The sequence below is a fragment of the Rissa tridactyla genome, chromosome 6 (assembly GCF_028500815.1).
Source record: "Rissa tridactyla isolate bRisTri1 chromosome 6, bRisTri1.patW.cur.20221130, whole genome shotgun sequence".
Taxonomy (NCBI): domain Eukaryota; kingdom Metazoa; phylum Chordata; class Aves; order Charadriiformes; family Laridae; genus Rissa; species Rissa tridactyla.
In genome coordinates this window covers 58,732,050-58,747,909 of record NC_071471.1, presented here as the reverse complement: position 1 = coordinate 58,747,909, position 15,860 = coordinate 58,732,050, and the positions used below count along the sequence as shown (strand labels likewise).

Genomic DNA, 15,860 nt, shown 5'->3' with positions numbered 1-15,860 from the left:
GGTTGAGACCTAATAAGATCTTCCTCTTCTGCTTCACCTATACCACACTGTGCTGGAAAATATGTTGACTGATAAGTTTTAGCCACACTAAGGGTAATCATTAAGTCTGATTTAAGTACCAGTTAGTTAGAGGTTGTGAGTAAGCACTGCTTTCCAGCACAAACCACTCCTCTCAGTATGGTCAACGCATTGAACAAGTCCCATTGTATCTGCTACATGGATTGGACAAGAGAAGCGACTGCACAAGTAGAAAAAGACCTTTTCCAAACTCCTCTCAAAGTAGTGAGTAAGATGGAGGAAGAAAGTATTAGGACACACTGCTGGTTTAAGTTGAGGAAATCTCCTCTATCCTTCCGATACTATCACCAGAGTACTGCTGGCAAGACACACAGCTGATAGCTCTCGTTCCTTAATTGAATTGCTATTATGGAGAAACGGGCTAGCTATCAGTTTCCACAGCAGTAACCATAGACCTCAGAGAAATGTATTGATCTTCTAGGAGGCAAACACTGGGAACCAGCCATTCCTGCTGCTCAGGCTTCAGGTAGGGTGGGTGGGCAGCTGCTACAGGTAAGAGAGATTTGCAACAAAGAGCACTGTCACGGATACGAGGCTCTGAATTTGACCTGCCTTCTTCTCCATCTCAGAACAGTTAAAAACCCAAGTAAATATTTGTGTGCTCCATCTTAGACCTCTGCTAACCTTTCACCACTCTGTCTTGAGCGTATCTCTGTTTATCTTACCCTGAACAACATAAAGCTTTCTTATCTAAGCAACAACTGCCTCCCAGCATTAAGGTTTACCCATCAGCTGCCTCCCTGACCTGATGCGCACCCCAAATGTTTCTGGTCGTCCTCAACCACTACGGACTCTGAGGTTTTACTGGGCACGCAGATTCATGCAGGAGTCCAGCATCTATGAGAAATCCTGCTCAATACTTTTGGGCCTTCCAAGGCTGGGTGTGATTTGTTCAAATCAGATCCTATCATTTTATTTTTTCAGTGGGGCCAATGGGACCAACCACTGACCCAATGGGACCAACCTTCAGGCAGGGAAGTACTACTCAAAATCTGAGTCAGGACAGAATCTGGCTCCGTATAATTACTATATAGCAAAAGTAAGATTATTCCGAAAGCAATAATAAAGCCTCTTGAGATTTTTTTTTTTATAAGCACCAATATCTCCTATTACTTATTAGTACATAGCACGAGCAATTGACATAATACTTCCCCCAAAGGATTAGGCAACTCTGAAACATTCATATGTAAGGCAAATCAGAAGTCACCCACAAAACGCAACAAGAAAGGACATCAGAGTCCTAACCAAGTATGAGGAATATTTTTCTCATGAAATACTCGAATCAACAAAGAAATAGGAATTGAAACAGAGCAGGATGCTGTCCCTGCCTGGCACTACAGGAAAGAGCTGATTTCGTGATGATCATTACTCTTGAAAGAAGGAAGAACAAATGTTCATTGGAGACTGCGAAACCAAAGGAAATACCAAGATGAAAGACTGCAGCAAAGACGCGTGACTTTCTGTATCATTTAGATGAAAACATTAAAATTGATAGGAAGACATTTAACTAGCAACTGAAATAAGCCTAAGAGGGGAAGGAGAGAAACCCAAAAAGGCAGAAGTGCAGATACTGCAGATGGCTTGAAACCACAGGTAATTTCCTATAGATTCCCTGAAGTCAAAAGTTACAAATGAGAAGAGATCTACAGGCCCACCTAGTCCCGCTTAAATTACCTGTTAGTATAGAGACTATTAGAGACCAGGGTGGTATTGGCATGTAATTACTGCCAGTACCTACCTGCTTAAGCAAGGCAAGATCAAAGTCACTTTACAAAAAAAAAAAAAAAAAAAAAAAAAAAAAAAAAAAATCAACATTTTAACCAAAAGGTTTGTAATTATGAGCTTGAAAACAAAAAGCTCAGGCAAAAATATCAGCAAATGCTCATCTATGCCACCTAGCTCTTTGGATACCATAGCACTGTTTCCCACAGTACATTTTATAGGGCTCAGTCCAGTCTGACTTCAAACACTACACTGTGCAGAGCAGGTCCTACAGAACACAGTCAGAGCCACTCTGCATTAGCAAGGTTTGTCTAAAATCTCTCTAAAAGTCTGCCCTCCTGAGTACTACCCCATTAACCCAACCTGAATAACTCTTCTACCTCTATCCTCTCGCTTTCCAAGTATGTGCTGCTAGCTTTCCTCTCCCCTTGTGAAGCCTTTTCCCACCCAGCTTTGTTTTCCACACTGAGCTCTTTAGGCTCCCCCCTCCCACCACCTGAGTGTGCAAGGTGAAACTTACGGTGCTCGGTCATGGTTCAACCCGTTCTGTCTTTGTGCATTTATTGGAGGTAGAACAGGTTTGCTGTTAATCTCAAGCCCTCTCCGCAAAGTCTCCCTGATTTGCTCCGTATCTGCAAAGAAAATTTTTTAAAACATGATTTAGAGTCCCCAGAAACATCACAGACAGAAGGAGATGTCAGCTTTCTAAGGTAAATTTTTATAATCTCTTCCTGCACCTTAGGAGTTATTTCCCTTTATAAAGTCAGCTTGAATTCTCTTGGTTTGGGCTGTGATGTTATGTCAGGCAAGGAGAGCTGGAATCTTTGGGCCTGAGCCCTTCTGATGAGGAAATTCTGAGTAGTTTTGTATCCTTTCATAAATGAGGTGTTTGCTGTTTCTGCAGCTCTCACAGAACCTCCTCACACTTCCAGCCTTTGCACTGTAAGTCACTTTTCCCATTAGACATAACAGGAATTTGTTCCTTTACCAAACAAGTGCAAGGAGGTCACTGAGTTTTTGCAATTGGCTTTGCAAATCTGTTGGTTAATTTACAGTAAGATTCACAAAAGAAAGGAATTTTATGCAGGGCAAACTTTATCCTCAAGCTCACATTTGAAAATAAACTGCAAATTATGCAGTTCAGATGCAGTCTTTTTACTTTTTCATTTTCCTATAATGTCTAGTGGCCAAATACTTAATAGGATGCTTTCCCGCCTTTCTTTGAAGTTTTCTCATATTTTTCTGAGAATTGTGGGAATCGTGTAGAGAAAAAAATATCCAAATGATTTCAAAATAATTTGAAAGATATACAAGTACCACCATGTATACCTGTCTTGGGCTTTTCATTTGCAGAGCTGAGGGAAAATAGCCTTTTTAGATCCAGTGCAATTCAAAATATTTGCATAGAAGCCAGAAGAAGCCCTATATGCATTTAAATATTTTTTTTACCATAAACTTAAAAGCAAGTAAGATACCATTCCTGTGGAAACCATAGTTCATTCCAGGAAGTCTCAAGCCCTCAAATTTTACATTACTTCACCCATTAGAAAGATAACATGCATAATTTCAAGCATGTGTAAGGCTATGACATCTGTACCCTGAGATGGCATCTCACTGCCAAGGGGAACTCCACCGTATTTTATTTCTTCTTTCCAGAGTTCCGTATTTGCAAGAATCACTTGAGTTCAGCAGCAATGTGCAGTGTCAGTCCAACTTGTCACCCAAGAAGCGACAATGTCAAAAAGCAAGCGCAGCCTGGGAAAATCCAGTTGCTTCACCTTACAGATGTTTACAGTCCTGTTTTCACCCAGTGCTCAGTTAAACTTTGCGGACTTAAGTTAGAAATAGCCTAAAAACTGAAAGAAACAAAACTTGTTTCTTTGTCATTTAGACAAAACAATGCAAAGATCTCTTTTCCTCTCTCCTGCCTTCCTCAAAGACGCCACACTAAAATTCATTTTGCTCCCCTGAGACATACTGAGCCTTCCAGTAAATGTGGTGCTCGCTGTGCACCCCAAGATGCTGCATGACTCAGCCCACTACCCAGACCCATCAGAAAGGAAGCTGAAAGGCCATGGTAGCAACTCGGCCCAGGACCTCTTACCTTTCCCGGAGAGCCGCCGTGGCTGGGTCCCAATGCAAATGCTCCTGCTGTCTTCGTCATCCTCCGGGGGCCGGCTGAGATCATCCCAGGCACATTTGGCACTCACTCCACTCAGGTTTGAGCCATCTGTCTCAATCCCTTTGTCGACTCTCTCCTGCTTGAAAAGATCCAAAACCCTAAGACTTTTTTGTGTGTGGCTTGAACCTGACCTGGAACCCACCCTGTCTCAACCCAACCTTCAGCAGCTCCTGCATATCCCCCATTCACGGCCAGTTTCCACTCTCTGGCCCCGTACTCTGATGTATCAGCTAAGGGTGAACAGACATTGAGCCAAATCAGACAGCTGGTTTGAACTGGAACAGACCTTTTCCATAGCAGGTCGGTCTGAACTCTTGTCCCTTCCCCACTACTTTACTACCTGGCTCTGGCAGGCACAAAGCTGGGAAAGACAAAGGTGGAAATCAATGGCCTGGGTTATGCAGGGTTGCTTCTTTTAGCATTAGCTCCAGTTTATATCAACTTAAAGCATTTATGAGACTACATTATAAAGCACAGCTTGGCAGTCTACCTATTGTATGTCAATGATAACAAATCCCTGAATAACTAAATTTAAGTTCTCTTTCCAAGCTTACCAAGGAGTCCCACAATGAAAACAGCTCACAGAGACTCCATCATTCACAAGAGTTCATAATTTGCAAACTACTGGGATAACCACTGCTTTTCAACGTGCTGGGGTGTTCAGTAAAGGACAAACGTGCAGGGAGACACAGGTCTGTTCACAATGTCAAAGCTTTTGCATAGTTTTCTCTATCGGCAAAATACACAAACTCCCTCCCTTGCAAGTTGGACTTTCCAAGCACGTAACTGCTGTTTGGGTCTAGGAAGGTGTCACACCCCAGTCACAAGCAGCTGGATACTCTCAGACATTATGCATCATCTCAAGGACACGTGCATTTGTTGCCTGCAAGACCGCCCTAAGCTACAGCCAAAACTTCCACAGGACACCTACCTGCCCGGGGAACCGGTGGTAGTCTGAATTTCCACCTATGTCCCACAAGGGGGTAATGTTGAGCTGAACAAACTCAGGGCTGAGCTACACCGAGGAAGGGCTGCTCTTACAGCTGTCACCTCGCCCCTGGCACCGAATCAACCGGGCCCATTTTCCCCTCTTCCGAAGGGGTGTCACTTCTGGTACTGCTCAGTGGCACTGGCAAGACCTCCATCTCACTGCATACATCTGGGTCACCTCAAAACAGGCAGTAAGTGCCACCACTTGCAGGACAAGAAACTTGGAAGATTTGAGGAAGGAGCAGAGCTGTGTTACACACAACGGGAGCGGATCTCTCTGCTCGTTATTACTACCCTCCAGTTTGACCTTGCCACTGGAGTCAAGAGACCGTGGGAGCATCCAGCGCTTTGCAAAATCTCTTCCCTAAGAAGCAGTTTCCAGACTAAAACCCACATACATTCCTCCCCTTGCCCAGCTGCGCACGCTGCGCCCTCTTAGAAAGGGCATTGCCTGTTCTTGTGGCCATTCAAGAGAGGATTTGAGCAGCTCAAAGATAAGCACAAGCGCTCAGGGTGTGGTTGCACAGCAGTTGAAGCTGATGTAATTCGCAGTGGCTGCAGTCCCACCCTCCTCCATGTCCTACCTCTTCCCTTGAGCCAACTCCTTGGGGTTTTTTTTTTAAGCTGGATCAGCTCCCTAAACTGGCTCTTTGGCCCAAGAGCGGTGGCAGATGCCTGTGGCTGGTGGCAGGACCGGAGCAGTCCTGGCTTAGATTTAAGTATTCAAGAGACTGCCTTCCTTCTGTCTTTCTCCCCGAAAGACTACTCCTTGTTGTGATCCTCCTCTGGCATCAGGGGAAACTGGCTTCCATGAAAACGTAATGGGAAAATCTGAGAAATAATAAATCTCCTGGGATTTTCTTTTGTTATATCCTAAACATAAAATTAGTTGTTTCACCCAGAAATAGAAGTTGTGGAAAAAGAAATAAAAATACATCCGATCCTACATATGCAAATGATGCTCTAAGTGAGATTTAGCACGTGGCTCCTTCGGGAGCCCTCCGCAGCGCTCTGTGAGGACCCAAATCAGCTGGCATGGGGAGGTTTAACTTGTCAGCACAGTCATTTTTCATTCCAGTGGTTGGGGAAGCATGGGAGAGCCACCAAACTTGCCCTTAAGCAGGGAGCTGAAGAGCCCCAGGGGCCCTGAGGACACCTTCGGGCAGAGGCTCTGGTAGGACATGCTTCTCCATCCCTGCAGCCAGGGCCCCTGCTCACAGAGACAGACGGGGCCTCCGGACGGTACGCAGAGCCTTGGGGAGGGAGAAAGGGACTCGTCATCTGCATCTCAGCTGGTTTGCAGATCACTTCCTCAGGGGAAGAAGTGCTGCTCTGTTGGCATCCCTTGGAGATCAAGGGGGGCTGATGAAAACGAGCTGGCCTAAGGCAGCCTCATTTGCATGCCTGTTTTATAACGTTTGCAAGTATTGATGTCGAAGGGGGAAAAAACAAAACCAAAAAAGCCCCGAACCAGTTCAGGCTCTCAGCTGGGGCAATGCACATCTTTACCCCATCTTTAGCCAGCAAAGATGTGCCTGGGCTGAGGGGCTGTTCTTCCTCCCTTGAAAGGGCAGCCTGAGCAGGAGGTTGGAGGAGCCCAGGGCAAAGGAGGTTCAGCTTTTTCCTTCCTCAAAGAAAGGATGTTTCTGTCCCATTTTCCTCTCAGCATGTGGGAGGGATGCTCTGAGGCTCTTATAAGTCATTGATCCCTTTCTAAACGAGCCAGAGCACTGCAGCGTGACCCGCAGAGCAGCAACCACAACTCAGGAAATTCGAATCAGCTTTATTCTCTTCTGAGATATCTGCTAAAACAGAAGCAAAGCCCTGAGAATCAGCACAGAGCTGGGGAGCGACAGGGATTGTTTGACAGTGCTGCCAGGGAAATCTGAATGGCCTACAGGGAAGCCTGGCTGAACAGAAAACAGCCAGCGTTGCCACAGCATTAATTGCCGACATCCTGGGATGACATCTTAGTTGGGATCCATTCTCGGCAACTTCGAACAGAAAGTACAGCTGCTGCTGCCAGGGCTGGGTTTAGGCCTCAACCGATTCCCACAAGAGACAACACAGCCTCAAAACAAGCTCTGCCCGCTTCCCAGGCAGGCAATGCGCTTGCCTGCTCCCAGGAAAGTTGTCCGTTTTCTCTGCCTGCCCCCTCCCTCCCCTGTCTTCCACTGCTGCCTTTCAGCTCTCACCACCACCAAGAAAATGCCAAGCGAACCACACTTCATCCTTTCCCCGCTAATTAGAGCGGGAGGCGCAGGACGTGGCTGAACCCAGCCTTGCTCCCCCGAGCTCAGCAAAGGCTCTTTGAGGGACTTGGTGCCGCAGCAGCAGGTTTTGCCCTGTGAATCCCCAGGGGCTGCGGCAGGAGGTACACACACACACACCTGCACATACGCACTGCTGCAAGGGCAAGAGTGAACAGAAACTGGAATGTCTTCAATGTGAGGAAGTCCGGAAAGACCACAGACATAGCAGCTTTCAGTGGTAGGACACACTGGTGAGGCAGAGGTACACTTTTATTTGCCTTAACTTGCCTTGGCTGACTCAGATTCCAGTAAGCTGAGCTACTTTTCATTTACAGTAAATTGAAGAAAACGCTGTTATCATTAGGAATCACCAGTGTGCAGAGAACAGACAAACACCCTCCAGGAGGGGAGAGGGCAAAATTTTGAAGAGCCTAAAAACTTTACAGGACTTGCAGTTGTATTACGCTGTGGGACATTTGTGGAACATTTTTTTTTGTTTCTCAGACTGGGGTTATTTTAGATGAACAAATCCTTAAAACCAGTAAAAGTAGAATTCGGTTTTGTTCTTAAGCTTTCAAAATAAAAGATGCTGTGAGGCAACTGAGGGTAATCAGATGCAGACATGCAGACCATACGCAAATGCAATAGCTTGTACAAAACGTGCACATATGCACGTGCCCTACCAGGCTAAGCTGTAAGTTCTCTGTTAAAGGCGAATACTCAGTGACTCACTGACACGAGCTCAGCACCACACTGGATTTGCCTGGGACCCGTGTACTCCAGTACCATAACTCTGCTGAAGGGATGCAGAACTGTCTTCCAAACACATGGATCAGCAGTAGCCCACGGGATGGTAACCCCTCCACAGAGGTTCTATTCTGATCTTTAAGCATCAGAATTTAACTTGAACTCTGAAGAAAAAGGTTTAATATATCTTCCTGTATGGATTATTAATGACTGCATGAGATACTTTTGGCTTCCCATTATTTCTCAGACTATGCTAACTAACTTGGCCTCAAGTAATGTCCTACAGGAATGAGCTACACTGTCACATTTGCTGTGAAAAAAATATTACTTAATTGTTTTTGAGTTTTCTGCATGTTATATCTCCTTATGCTTGCATATAAAACAAAGGAGGAATTTCCTGATCTATCATTTCTGAATCTTGTGTCGTTCTATGTTCTTTTATCTTCTATTTTCCTCCTTTCTAAAACATGCAGTCCAAATCTTAGCAATTTGTATCACACATGAGATTCTGCTTTCCTGGTCCCCCTTCTCTAAATTTCTTCCTAGAGCTGCCATCCACCTGAGGCTGGACATGTGCACTCTTGAATCACCTCTGAGAGGGCAAAGGGAATCTCTAAGACTTTTCTGGCATTATTGAAAACATTGAGAAGATTACAGCACCTTTACAGAAAATAATAGAACTATTTAATACCATTAAACCAATTCTCCCTGGCTACTACAAAAGACATGACATTTTATTAACTAAAGACATACTTGCAGATGTGGATCAATCTCAAATATTGTCTCTCCTCTTCGCATATCTGTTATCAACCAGGGGCCTCCAGCTCTACAAAGAAAGAAAGAAAGAAAGAAAGGTAATGAACCGAACAAGCACTTTTGCTAGTACTCCCCAACAGAATCCGCAGAGTCGACCTGCGCAGGAAGGAAGCACAAGGTAGAGTTTAAAAACAAGCCTAGAAGCCCCTCTTTGTTGTGTATACATCCCATAGCATGTATTTGTCCTTTACATTTCTCAAACACATAATGAAAGCCCTCCATGACCTAGCTGTTATCTGCCTAGTGTCTGGCACCACCAAGTCTTCCAAAGCAGTCAGGATTGACACAGGCTATCCCCTACACGGACCCACTTACTCATACAAGACTGAACTGGGTTTTAATCTCACAGGTAACTGACTTGGGACTGAGAAGTCCAGTGTAGCCTAGGTCTAAGAAAGATGGGCAAGGCATGGGGTCAAGATTTATACCTCTATTACGAATCTAAAGATGCAGCAGGGTCCCAGTGGGACTGCACTTTTTGCTGAGATCAGCAGTCATGTTCGGTACGGTAAAAAGCTTATTGCTCTGATAAATATCCTCACAGTAGACGTTTTGCCCAGTTGGTACTTAATGGCCGAGTACTCAGGTGGTTCAGGGAAATCTTTGTTTTCATTAGCAATAAAAGTCGGAAGGGTCAAGATGTTTCCCCACAAAGGTGATACAAAACAGATTACTGTGAACTACTCGGAGACTTTACTTCAGGTCACAGTGCAGGCAGACTGCAGAAGTCAGCCTTAGATGGTGCTTTTCATTTGAAGTAAAAACTGAAGTCTTTTGGCATTGCCAGAAAAATTTTCACCTTTTTCATGAGATACTTTGTTACTGCAGTCAAAAGCCCCCTCCTCTGGCCTTGTCTGTGTTACAGTCTCCTAAAGCACTTGAACTGGGAGCAATAAAATAAAAGTTAATATTATATAGATTTTCAGGTGCATCAACAGCCACTCTTTTTTCACATCACTTTGGAAGCTGTTAATTATTAACTGCAGAGGTGTGACCTGCTTTAGTGCCTCACTGGGATGCAAGAGACTTTTACCCCGACTTTACGTCAGCAGCTTAGTAGTTTGCAGCTTTGCCTCAAATTATGCACATTTGGGTTTCATTTTATCCTTGGAAAGGTGCTTGTACCACAGCACAAAAGCCAAAAACCAACATGACAACAGACTGCGGAGAGGGGTGCTGTATCTGTATTGACTTAGAGGCGCCAAGGGAGCTGCAGACAGTGTTTATTGTCTCGGGGTCCCAGAAACAAAGCTTGCAGCTGGACAAATTCACTCTACTCTAGGGCATTCGCATGAATGATCTGCACTTGTGCCTAAAAGGGAAGAGTTCAAGTTTAAGAAGTCCATCAGCAAAGGCTCTTCCAAATAATCAATCAATTAAAGGCCACTGTGACACTAGAGACTGTACTATTGTGCCCAGGAACACAAACTCAGAACCATTTTGTTTAAAAAAAAAAAAAAAATATCTTTTGAGCTACAATCACACAGCAATAACTTCTTGTCCTGGTTTGAGGTACAACAGAACCAACTTTCTGTTCAGTAATTTTACTTCTTAGCTAGGCCTCTTCTAATTCTCTGAAAGTAACAGTATATTGTGCTGAAAACAGTTCGTTCTCAGAGTGGTAAGACCAATGTTTACACTTAGTGCCAAGGAATGGTATGCAGAGAGGAGAGGAGGAGGAGAGCATCTGTCACTGGCCAATTTGGCCAAAACCACGACACTTCTACTAAATATAAGAGAAAAATATTTAAACAAAACATCTGCAAGCCAAAAAAGTTTAGCTGCAACCTGGCAGCAAATAGAGTATCAATATATCATTTCACATTTTAAACCCATCTCCTCCTTAACCTAACGACATCTTTGTTTTGCCATGGGAGAAATAACAATGAACTTCACTTGCATGAACACTCCTCCTACTGCAAACTGGCCCACCAAAAGTGGGGCCAATTTGAAAGGGACTTTCTCACTTTCAGGCAATACCCAAGCTTTGCTACGCACTGGAAATTAGACCCTCTCCTTCCTTTCTTTTCAACTACACAGAGAGGTCAGCAGTAACAGTTACCCCAGCTCTCTCAGGAAGAACCAACGAGAAAACGCTGCAGGCATAAGAGGAAGGAAATTAAGCTTTCAAGACCTCATTTTGTTTCACCCTGAACATGTGGACTTCCACATGCATTAATTTGTGATCTAAGTGTCTGTGCGTGAGAACAGATTTGCAATGAATTCCCATCTCTCGCTACAGCACAGGATTAAATAAGTTCCATCAACAAGTTAAAGATCGTTAATAAAAATAAACAACTGAATTGTTCTCTATGGGAATGCTCCCCTATATGGGCTGTATGAGAACTTACACCGGGACAGTCCGAAGCAGTTCCAAGATCCCTTGCCCGTTCCACTGTTGAGCTGCATGCAGTTCCTCAGTGCAAACCCCAACAATCTGGAATAAATGAAAACAGAGATGAAAACTGGATGGGAACCATGCAACAACTGTAGATAAAGTGTACCACGTGGTGCTGGATCAAACAGTGCAGATACAGAGAAGAACCATTTCTTTAAACTAACTAGATAAGCGAGGACAAATGGAGCGTGAGACAACAGCAGGATTCTGCAGCTCCTGATGCCCTCTCTCTACACTTACTATGTGAAGTACCTTGGTGACGTTAACATTTAATCTTGCATGGCATGTGTGAACTTAACTATGAGGAGGGCCTGGTGACAAATCCGGGTTTGCTGAAGATCCACTAGTCTGTTCTCACTTTTCAATCTAGTCCACACAAGACAGGACAGGTTAGGGTCTGAGCACAAGCAAAACACTGCTCTGTCTGCCAACTGCTAGGGGCAAATGAAATACTGCACCAGCAATTTAAATCAGGCAAGGGACTCACTGCCACAAGGGAGTGCTTTGGAACTCATAAATCCTTGACCAACTCAGTTTGCTGACTGGTTACATCTTACCCGGCACCATTAAGTAAAGCTGCTTACACATCGCATAATCCACTCGTCACTGCAGGCAATTGCAGACTTCTGCCTTCCTGTATAAGGCAGGATGTGTTTGCTTTTCAGGATGGGAGCTGCCACACTGAGCAATACCAGATGTCTCTCTCACAGCGGCTGAGATCAGCTGCTTCAAACGAAGGGGTGAAACACCCTTCAGCTGATAGAGGAAGGCAGTTTCTTCCTGATTCATCAACCACTGGCTTGTGCCTTTGAGCACAACGATTCACTCTTTGGGATGAAAAATTTTTATCCATTGGCCTTCTATCTTCTTCCTCAATACTCCGCCTTTTCCAACGACACTGAATTTTTGGTCAAAATCTGTTCAACTGATGTTTCATCAGAAAAGAGGAAAACTGAAAACTAAGTTCTGATGAGCAGCAAAGGCCTGACATGCCTTTGCCGCAAGCGCGTATCTGCACCGATAGAGATCTGCATGGAAAACTATCACCGTCAGCACATCCGCAGTTCCGCACACCCTACCTCCCTGCCCCTCACAGGGCTCACTTTCTCAGGACCCAGCCCTTGAAGATGCACTTCATCCTCACCCATCTCCCAGGCTGAATCTCCCTCCGTCTCCCTCACTCCAGGACACCCCTTCTCTGGGCCTTCACTCACTAATTACTTACAAACAGCAACAGTCTAAACAGGAAATTATTTTGTATTCATCCTTTTCTTTTTGCAATCGTTCATCCTCACGGGTCAAAATAAATCCATAACAACAAGCATCAAACAAAGGGGAAAAACAAGTCAACCATATGTGTTATGGAAGATTAGAAGCCGAGAGCCTCAGGATGCAACAAGCTGACTGTCCTTTGATCCTTCTGGGCAGTAAAGAAGGGATGCGGACTAATGCAGCACTAACTGGGGTGTCAGCCGGGAATCACCCTGCTTACCTTGGCTCTCTGTCTCTCCTTCCAGGTCCCACAACTCACCTTTCACGGATAAATCCCACACCAATCTCTTTCTTATTGATAAAACACAGACTTTTGGGCACCTCAGAAAATTCAGGAAAGCCTTTGCACAGCAGTTGCCTTGTGCAGGTCCGTGGTAATGGGGCTTGCCCTTACACGTTGCAGCTACAGCCAAAGACAAATGGGAGCAACCTGAAGCTTAAATAATAAGACACAGACACTTGCATTTTCCCACAGGATGGAAGAAGCTTTTCCACAGAGTGGGGAGAAATCAGCAGTTGGCATAAACTATGCCAGGTCTTCCACTAAGGTTAATAACTCCATATGCAATTTAAAAATATCCAAAGCAGCTCATATCTAAGAGACATCATTGAGAAGAAGGACTTTGGGAAAGCAAGCAAACCTGTTTGACCAAGGAAGCTCCCCTCACTGAACAGTAGGATTAAATCGCAAGGGATTTTTCAAGTGTTTCTTTTGCAGACCAAACCCGAACCTTTCTTAAACAGTAGATCAATACAGGAAAACTCACTTGGCCTCTAAAGAATCTTTGTGTCAATGCTGCAAGCTACGTTTCTGCCATTAAATAATGCTAAAGCAACTCTGGCTCCAAACTCTTCTTTTCTCAAACCAGTGTATCACTTACCGATACCACCACAGAATTAATTTCAGTTTTGCTCTACATTACCTTTTAAGAGTATTTCTCTCAGCTTTTTTCCCTATGTTCATGTTTGAAATTTCAGAGCAGTAATGTAATATTCAACTCCGGGTCTGTTTCGGGGTGTAAAACTTCTCTCCATCAGATAGACCTCTATCTTGAGAACCAAGTGTGTCATTGCTCAATCCTGGTAAAATGCTTAATGAATACCTCCATAGTAACAACTCAAAGATGAGATCCGTGGTAATCAAATAAGGAAGAAAGGTGGAAGACGGGATAATAAGCATCTGCCTTATCAAAGCTAAATGAAATGTAATGTTAGCCACATTCCACACCCAGGAGGTGACAGCCAGAGCCACCATTGCTGCATCGTACCTGTAGGAAAGTAACGACCCCAAAAGGAGTCTGCACCGGCTGCATCTGAGGGTCTTCTGTCAGTAACATATGCTGGATTCTAGATTCACTGTTGTCCAAAGGGCTGTGCCACGATACATGGTCACCACTACAGAAGGTATTTTCTGCAAGGAAGAGAAGCAAGAAATATTTAGTCCATAAAGTCTGCTAGCATATTCTTTCTGTTAGCATCTGCTCCTGACCGCTGTCAGGCAGGGACCTCTGGTCTGGAGCAGGACAGTTGCTGGTGGGTGTTCACAGTGACTGCCTCCAGCCAGCTCTGCTGAGTCTCCAAGTCAGCTGAAGCATCTGAAGCAGGAAAGGAGTCTCACTGAGCCATCTGAATTCGAGCACTGACTTTAAAATTGCCCACTTTTGAGTCCTGTGGCAAAAAATGGTGTCCTGCTTTGATATTAATCCCAACACAGGAATACCAACAAATAAAATGAGCTCATCTCTCATTAGTCTAATTTTGTGAGAGGGCGCAGAGAGTCAGCAGGCCATACTGGATGCCTATGGGATGGCGATTCATACTTAATTTGCAGCTCTGATTTGCCACAGAGAAAAGGTTTTGAAATGTGAATTAAACACAAATAATACTCTGCTATATCTAATAAAAATCCACAGTCTGCTGCCCAACTTGTGATAGTCTAAGTCACTTTCTCTCTCAATTGTCTGGTGGCTCTGGTGCAGAATTATAATTAATATGTTCCTTCTTTCCCAAACAATGAGAAAACCAGTAGGTTATAAATTTCACTCTGCGTCAGAATAGACTGCATCAAAACCAAGAGCCAGAAATTATCCTTCCCTCTTCACAACTGTAAGCATTCTTTTCTTTTCCTCCTCTCCTACTTAGAAAGACAAAACCCCCAGATAATCCCACGTTCCACAGCTGGTGCATGCCAGAAGGCACACCAGAACCCATCTGTATGTTCCTGCCCCATCACAGGAAAGGCTAATGCTTGCTTTCTGAGTGAGCTAGGAGTAAAATAACCAACCATGCCCATTTTCACACTAATTAAAGCATGCTGTATTTGCACACGGTTCCTAGAGCACGCGTGCACTAGCGCTGCCTAGCCGACTGCCTTGTCCTCCAGTCTTGTGCTTGTCCCACTCCAGGCAGAGCTTTTATAGCACATACAAATAAGCAGCCTGGAAGCCAAAGCCTGCCCTTTGACATAGGTGTAGTGCCCCAGGGATGAGCCGAGTAGTGCCTGCCTGCTTCCAAAGTCAGAGGCAAGCACAGCACCGCTCTCCCTGGCCAAGCTCAGTGATGAAGGCAGTCTGGGCTGCTGTCCTCCCTGTGGTCTCCCCCAAGACCACCCTTACAGAAGGGAGGGAAGGGAGGCCTTGCCCACTGGAGGAGGACTAGGACTTCCACTGCAGACTGAAAAATGTTAGTGGTTACTTGAGTTGCTGTCTGCAGAGACTGGAGCATCTCATGTGATACAGAACAGGATACAATTCAGAGAAGTGTCCTCCTCTGCCCTGCAGCTACAAGCAGACGTGGTCCTGGACCTTCACTGAACCTTCCCACATCACCTTCCCAATAGATATCAATAAGACACCTCTTAAATAACTATCTACAGAGTTTATTCTGAGAATCCTTGAACGCGGCAGCTTCTGCAGCAGCAAGAGAGAAACAGCATTTGCCATTACTTGCAGCTTTGTCCCCAGTCACATTAAACATCAGACACCAAGGATGGGGTGCTTGGATGCCAATCGCTGCGCATTGGCACCACCATGACTGCGCGCACCTACTCTCAGGCAGCAGCAAGTGCAGGATGCTCCGAGGGAGCCAGTGGCAGGCAGGTAAATTAATGAGAGTTATCTTGCAGTTGCTGTGGTTAAAACTATTCGCAGACAGCCCACTGATGAGCTAACTAATGCTCACCCATTCCCGGGTTTAGTCCAGGGCGTCCTGGGCAACTCCCAGCTTCTCCACCAGGTGTCCCCATTGGTGTGTATTTGAACATTTATTATGTATGGTTTTTTTCAGATGAATTTCTTGGACAGATCATTTGATTAAGAATTAAAATAAACTTCGAATACCATAAGGAACTTTGCCCGAAAAATGAGGCATGTAACAGAAGTGTTGTGATAAGTAAGGGAATATT

At 44.7% G+C, this 15,860-nt stretch overlaps 1 protein-coding gene across 3 annotated transcripts in view; it reads right to left on the bottom strand.

Moving 5' to 3' along the window:
* SUFU (SUFU negative regulator of hedgehog signaling) overlaps positions 1–15,860 on the bottom strand; it is a 96,646-nt gene that overhangs the window by 30,679 nt on the left and 50,107 nt on the right. For 2 of the 3 annotated variants that reach the window (XR_008466967.1, XM_054205217.1), the window contains exons 4-8: positions 13,726–13,868; positions 11,139–11,224; positions 8,725–8,797; positions 3,905–4,061; positions 2,321–2,432 (exon numbers count right to left, since the gene is read on the bottom strand). Coding sequence is in view for 2 of the 3 variants with exons in the window: in XM_054205217.1 (XP_054061192.1) it covers positions 2,321–2,432; positions 3,905–4,061; positions 8,725–8,797; positions 11,139–11,224; positions 13,726–13,868 (571 nt within the window). In the remaining variant the exon portion in view is untranslated. The remainder of the gene's footprint in view (positions 1–2,320; positions 2,433–3,904; positions 4,062–8,724; positions 8,798–11,138; positions 11,225–13,725; positions 13,869–15,860) is intronic. The other variant, XM_054205219.1, reaches the window with a different exon arrangement.